At 39.5% G+C, this 6,464-nt stretch overlaps 1 protein-coding gene across 1 annotated transcript in view; it reads left to right on the forward strand.

Annotated features, from left to right (window-relative positions):
- Window positions 1–226: 226 nt before the first annotated feature.
- The window catches only part of mep1ba (meprin A subunit beta a), a 9,439-nt gene continuing 3,201 nt past the window's right edge, over window positions 227–6,464 (forward strand). The window contains exons 1-9 of the mRNA XM_032525542.1: window positions 227–648; window positions 801–828; window positions 2,061–2,111; window positions 2,204–2,247; window positions 2,412–2,490; window positions 2,591–2,708; window positions 3,465–3,643; window positions 4,313–4,531; window positions 5,688–5,837. Of these exons, the coding sequence (XP_032381433.1) occupies window positions 607–648; window positions 801–828; window positions 2,061–2,111; window positions 2,204–2,247; window positions 2,412–2,490; window positions 2,591–2,708; window positions 3,465–3,643; window positions 4,313–4,531; window positions 5,688–5,837 (910 nt within the window). The 5' untranslated portion in view covers window positions 227–606. The remainder of the gene's footprint in view (window positions 649–800; window positions 829–2,060; window positions 2,112–2,203; window positions 2,248–2,411; window positions 2,491–2,590; window positions 2,709–3,464; window positions 3,644–4,312; window positions 4,532–5,687; window positions 5,838–6,464) is intronic.

The raw sequence follows: 6,464 nt of genomic DNA on the forward strand, positions 1-6,464 counted from the left end.
GAGACGAGCCTTAATGTTGTTTTTGCTCAGCAGTGGTTTTTGTCTTAAAACTCACTTTTGCCCAGTCTCTCTCTCGTGGTGGAGTCATGAACACCGACCTTTACTGAGGCAAGTGACGCCTGCAGTTCTTTGGATGTTGTTGTGGGGTCTTTTGTGACCTCTTGGATGAGTTGTCGCTGCCCTCTTGGGGTAATTTTGGTATTCCACTCCTGGTACGTTATGTTTTAACAGGGGGGAAAATGCCGTGTAGGTTTTGATTATTTTTTTTTAAATAAAAAACTTCATTTAATAACTGCGTCTTGTGTTTACTTGTGTTATCTTTGTCTTATATTTAAATTAGTTTGATGATCTGAAACATTTAGGTGTGTCAAACATGCAAAAAAATAAGAAATCAGGAACGGGGCAAACTTTTTTTCACACCACTGTAGATAACCTAATCATGACTATTAAATTAATAATTAATTTGACCAATGTCCAACCTCAACCTGAGTCATAAAAAGCAGTGTATCATGTGAATGTTGCGTGCACTTTAGTTTCAATTCTTCTGTAGAAAAAGAAAGCACACAGCAGGACTGAGGCAGTGAGTTTGTGTCTGCAGCTGGAGCCATGGCACTCAGGTGGATGCTTCTGTTCTTTGTCCTAGGACTGGTAAGTCATTTTGTGAAACATAACATTCATATTGCATCTCCAGTGCAAAACAGTGACCTTGCTTTAATGTTGAGTTGCCACCTCGAATATCAGATCATTCTTTATCATCAAATTTCTCTTTTGATTACTGTATTTTCTTATGTATTTACTAGGCAGCAGCTAAGCTGACAGGTGATACAGGTGAGTCGCATACCATCAGTGTGCGAGCTATACCATGGCTTTCAGGGAAGCTTACTTTGTTTTTTGCCTGCCCGGACTGAACAAGAGAACTGACTGTGTTTTTTGTTGCAAAAAAAACAGTCATAGCTGCAAGCATGTAGGCTTACTTGCTTTTTGTCAACACATCTAATTTATAATAATCAGTAATGACAACAATAAACCTCCAAACAGGTATCAACAAACAAGTATCACAGTACGATACAATACGGTCAACTAAAGCAGGGCACTGTTTTTGTTATTGTGATGCCACGCTTCAATGGCAATGGCAAGAACAGCGTGCATGATGGTATCTTTGTGGTTATCATTAATTACAGTACCGGTCAAAAGTTTGGGGTCACTTAGAAATTTCCATTGCACTCCATTATAGACAGAATCCCAGCTGAGATCAGTTGCATTGTTTTTTTAACCAGGGCAGCAGTTTTTAGATTACATTATGTGCTTACAAAATTGCATAAGGGTTGTCCAATGTTTTCTTAGTTAGTTTTTTTAAATGATATCAGATTAGTAAACAGAATGTGCCTTGGGAACATTGGATGAATGGTTGCTGATAATGGGTATTGTAGATATTGCATTAAAGATCACCCCCCCCACTCAGATCAGCTGCTATCCTGTCTATAATGGAGTGAAATGGAAATTTGTAAGTGAACCCAAACTTTTGACCGGTAGTGTATGTAATGTAGTAGTTACACTTATAATATCAATCTGAGCCTGTCAGTAGTAAAAACAACCCCAAGACTAAAATTAAGGGTGCACATTTGCTCTATAGAATAACATTGCAACCTGGTTTGCAGCTGCCAGTTACAGTGTTCTCGCTCAATACTGGACCGATTTCAAAGATTTTTGTTCACATTAGACACTTGCATGGGAAAATAGGGTTTAGGTTGAAAAATACTCATGTTTCCCTTTAAGAGGTGTCAGCAAACTGAATACCTAAAATAAATCTGCTTCTTTGCCTAAGGGGCTCTCACTTGTAACAACTTGGAACTCCACTGCAAATCTTAAAGAGTCAGACGGCAACATTTAAATATAGAAATAAATATAAAATAAAATATATGACATTTTAAAGTAAACATGTCTCAGGTCTGTGGGGCAGGGCTCAATGCTAATAGCACCAGTACACAGCACAATAATAATTACGTTTATAATATCATCCTGTAGTCCCATTTTTGAGCAGAATATTTTTGATTCTACAGAAACTGATGTGGATGAAGGCCATGACTGGGACATCTTTAACATCAATGAAGGTTTGTCGACACACTATTTATGTTTTGCTTTGTTGTATAAAGTCTCGATACATCTGAGGATTTTCATCAACTAATACAATTTATCTTTGCAGTGGCTGGGCTTGACCTGCTGGAGGGAGACATTGATCTGGAGGAAGTAAGCCATATATATAGAGATATATCTATATATCTCTATGTATATATAACGCCATATATATAAGACCACAAGCATTCACCTCAGTGAGTCTGTTCAAGTTTGCGCTCTGTTACTCCTTCATTCCTCCCTAATTGTATACCTGTTGTTTGCTGCATTCCCATCAGACATTCAACAGAAACTCCATTATAGGAGACAAGTATCGTTGGCCTACAACCATTCCCTACTACCTTGAGGACAGTCTGGGTAAGAAACTCACATTCCTAGTACTTGTGTTATTATGGATATGCACTAATGAGGATGCTTTCTCATGTTACGTTGTCGCACACCATGTAACGTACTGTAGAAATGAATGCAAAGGGAGTGATCCTGAAAGCCTTTGACCAGTACAGACTGAAGACCTGCATTGACTTTACACCATGGAAAGGAGAGGAGAACTACATCTCTGTGTTCAAAGGAAGCGGGTGAGCACTGTGATCACTTCGTTTCGCTGTTTTTTTTAACCAAACTGTCAGTTCTTGTTACATGCCTGCTCGATGCATGTGATCTAGCACATGAAGCAACAATACATGTTAATGCAATCACTGCATCCTCAACATATATTTGAAGGTGGACTAATAAATACTTTTATATACACAATGGGTGAAATGAGTTGTAGTGGCAAACCCTCAGACTCTTCAGTTCCCCTTAGTGCTACAGAACTTTTTGGCATCTTTTAGCTCATTGTTTTGGTTTTACGGCACTTAACTTTAGCCATTTTTAGTGAAAAACCTCTGATAAACTGACAATACACCACCTGTCCAGCACAAAGCGGCCGACTGTTAACCACCAGCAGGTGAGCATAGTGGCAGATGTAGCAGACAAATTATTTTCTCAGTAGCCGATGACCAAATTAGAGCTAAAAGGAGAGTCAATATTTTTTACAGTTGTCGGTTGACCACAAACATGATTCCAAATGATGCTAATATTGTTCTTTGTATACATGGGCACTGTTTGTTACAAGCTCTTTACAATCTGCTGTCCCCAAGTGGCAAAACAAATTAGTATTACTGCTCACAGAGAAGTTTACTGAGACCTAATGAAAGTGTTGCTGTGGCTGGTTGTGAGCTAACGCCAGCTAAGGGTATTTACAGGTGTATTTGTCATCCTCTAAGTGATGGCCTTCTCTCCACTGCTTGAAATATCATTTAATCAAGGGGGCTTGCTTTCCCTCTCTGTAGATGCTTCTCCTCTGTAGGCAACCAGCGTGTGGGGAAGCAGCGGCTGTCCATTGGTAAAAACTGTGATCGTCTTGGAACCGTTGAGCACGAGTTCCTGCATGCTCTGGGCTTCTGGCATGAGCAGTCCAGAGCTGACCGTGATGATTATGTCACCATCATGTGGGATCGCATTGAACCGGGTAACAACTCCTTGAATTACATCTCAACACTTTTTTTTGAGCTGAACCACCAAGCTTCCTCCTTATGACTTCATAAGGAGCAAGTTTCCAGATTGACCATCTGAGCTTTCATTTTCTCAAAGGCAGAGCAGGATCCCCAGGGCTCGGTTTACACCTATCACCATTTCTAGCCACTGGGGGGCCATAGGCAGGCTGGGGGGACGCATATTAATGTTAAAAAAACCTCATAAAGTGACATTTTCATGCTGCTTTTCAAGACCAACATTTGAGGCTGTGAACATGTTTATTATTTGAATGGGTTGCAGCCTACGTAAGTCTGGTCTGTTTAACAAAGAAACACTAATTACACAATGACACTGTAGATGAGTAGCTTTATAGTACACTTTAAAATATAGATGAACATTTGATATCCGAATTCCCGTAATAGTCACTGACTATCCCTGTAACAATGTGGCTGTAATTAAGCACATTGACCATATAGTCCAGCTATACACTAGGTTTCTACCTGGTCTTGTTAAATTAGGGTATGTTGTAACTTCATACAATAAATGAAAAAACTGTACAGAAAGTATTATGTCCTGCAATTTTCTCCTAATGCCTGCTATCTGAATACATTTTCAAAAACAAAGGGCTCCATTCTTCCTGATATTGTTTTAATGCCTTCCTCAGGTAAAGAGCACAACTTCAAAAAATACGATGACGCAGTGTCCAGTGCTTTAGGTGTAGCCTATGACTACGGCTCTGTAATGCACTACAAAAAGACATCCTTTAACATTGGCTCTGAGCCCACCATCGTCACCAAGATCCCCCACTTCATGGATGTGATTGGTCAGAGGATGGGCTTCAGTGCGAGTGATCTGACCAAGCTCAACCGTCTCTACAACTGCAGTGAGTCATCTCTTTCTCAACCTGTCATTTTGTCCAATAAATGAGACATAAAACCTGCACTTTGAGTGTTGGAACAATCAATGTACTAAATCACCTCATAAAATAAGATTGATTATATAATAAACAATCTACAGAAGAGGATTAGGGCCACATGTGAAAAATGTATTTGAGTTCTTAAATCAGAATTGCAAGATTGAAGTCTGAATTCTGATAATAAATCCTCTCAGAATTCGGACTTTAAACTCAGACTTTAAACATTTTTCACATTGGTTCTAATCCTCTTACCTAGCAGAGTCAAGTAAGGTCATAGTTTATCTGTCATAGGATGATGCTAAAACATATTGATAATCTTGGGAAATAACGTAGAATACAGGTATCAGCCAATAAATAACTCTGGAGATGCTAAAAATGCTCATTGATTTATCATGCAGCCATAGTCTCATGTATGCAGAAGTTTTTTAGACCACAGATCAGTACACAGCCAGTTCTTTTCTGTTCTGTTTTTTTTTTTTTTTTCTTGGTCCAGGTCCAAAATCCTGGTATATTTGTGTGGTGGCACTTTTGCTCTCTATCATCTTATCATCTTATCAGCCCATAGTTATCAGGCCGACAGAGAGAGCACTGTGGCATATCAACACATTTACCACCCCTTTTATGGAGGGTAAAAGAAAGCAGGTTAAAAACGCTGACATAAGAAGTTTCCATCAAATAGCATCAAACTTCAATCCCCAGACCGACAGGATAAAATCTGGGTGGGGAAAAGTGAAAGAGCAGTGCTGGTTCCTTCCTCATTACCACCAATGAGGTACCCTTGAGCAAGGCCCTTAACCCCAACTGCTCCAGTGGAGCTGCTCAGTGGCCTGCAGGTCAGACTGTGGTTGTGCTGGGCAGCTTCCACGTGTGAATGTGTAACTGTGTGAACATGACAGGTCGTCATTGCAAATGAGAATTTGTTCTCAATCGACTTACCTGGATAAATAAAGGTCAAAAAAGTAGTTATTGAGACTGGTGCTCTAATTAAAAATGATTCATACAGCTGAATAGCAGTCTGGCATCTACTACTACAAAAGGCCGCCGCGGGTTGGTGTCGAGCCCCAGGCCAATGCTGTAAGGACCAAAGTATCTTGATGAAATTGTGACTGTTTCCTCTCCACAGCCAAATCTTCTAACTTTGTGGACAGCTGTGACTTTGAGGAGGAGAACATCTGTGGGATGATTCAGGGTCCTGGAAACTCCAAGTGGGAACAACGTAGTTCTGTGAGCGGAGGGCCTCAGACTGACTTCTCCAACATGGGACAATGCAAAGGTGACCGTAAACCAAACCTTTTACGGACTTTTCTTTTAAAATCTGCTGGAACAAGCTTGAATCAATTCCAAATATGTCACAAAATATCTAGAACTCTCAATTTGAAGGAAATAATGCAGCCGCAAGAAATGGCATCTTGGGTTTAAACATTTAAATTGTATTAATGAAACACTGGAAACTGCAGATAAACTGTATAGGCTACAGTATAATCTTATATTATGCACATCCCTATGTTGTTGTCCAGTTAGTTATTAAAGAAAGCTAATCACTTTATCACCTCATCTAGACTCATACACAGATAGGTGGCCTTGGTGGTTAGTGTATCAGTGTGTGTGTGTGTGTGTGTGTGTGTGTGTGTGTGTGTGTGTGTGTGTGTGTGTGTGTGTGTGTGTGTGTGTGTGTGTGTGTAGTGTCTGATGATAAAAACAAAGGTGCCTGAAGTGATTTATAACATAACCTGTACATAGTACAGGCTGTCAGTAAAAACACACTGATTATTTGAAGATGCCAATTAATTAATAATTTATTCAATAGAATGTAGAGAGTTTTCTTTCATTATTTGTCATAAAAAAAAACTGAAACATAATCTGAAAATGACTGTACATTGTCAGTGTAATCAATTAACAT

This window comes from Etheostoma spectabile, chromosome 2 (genome assembly GCF_008692095.1).
Source record: "Etheostoma spectabile isolate EspeVRDwgs_2016 chromosome 2, UIUC_Espe_1.0, whole genome shotgun sequence".
NCBI lineage: Eukaryota > Metazoa > Chordata > Actinopteri > Perciformes > Percidae > Etheostoma > Etheostoma spectabile.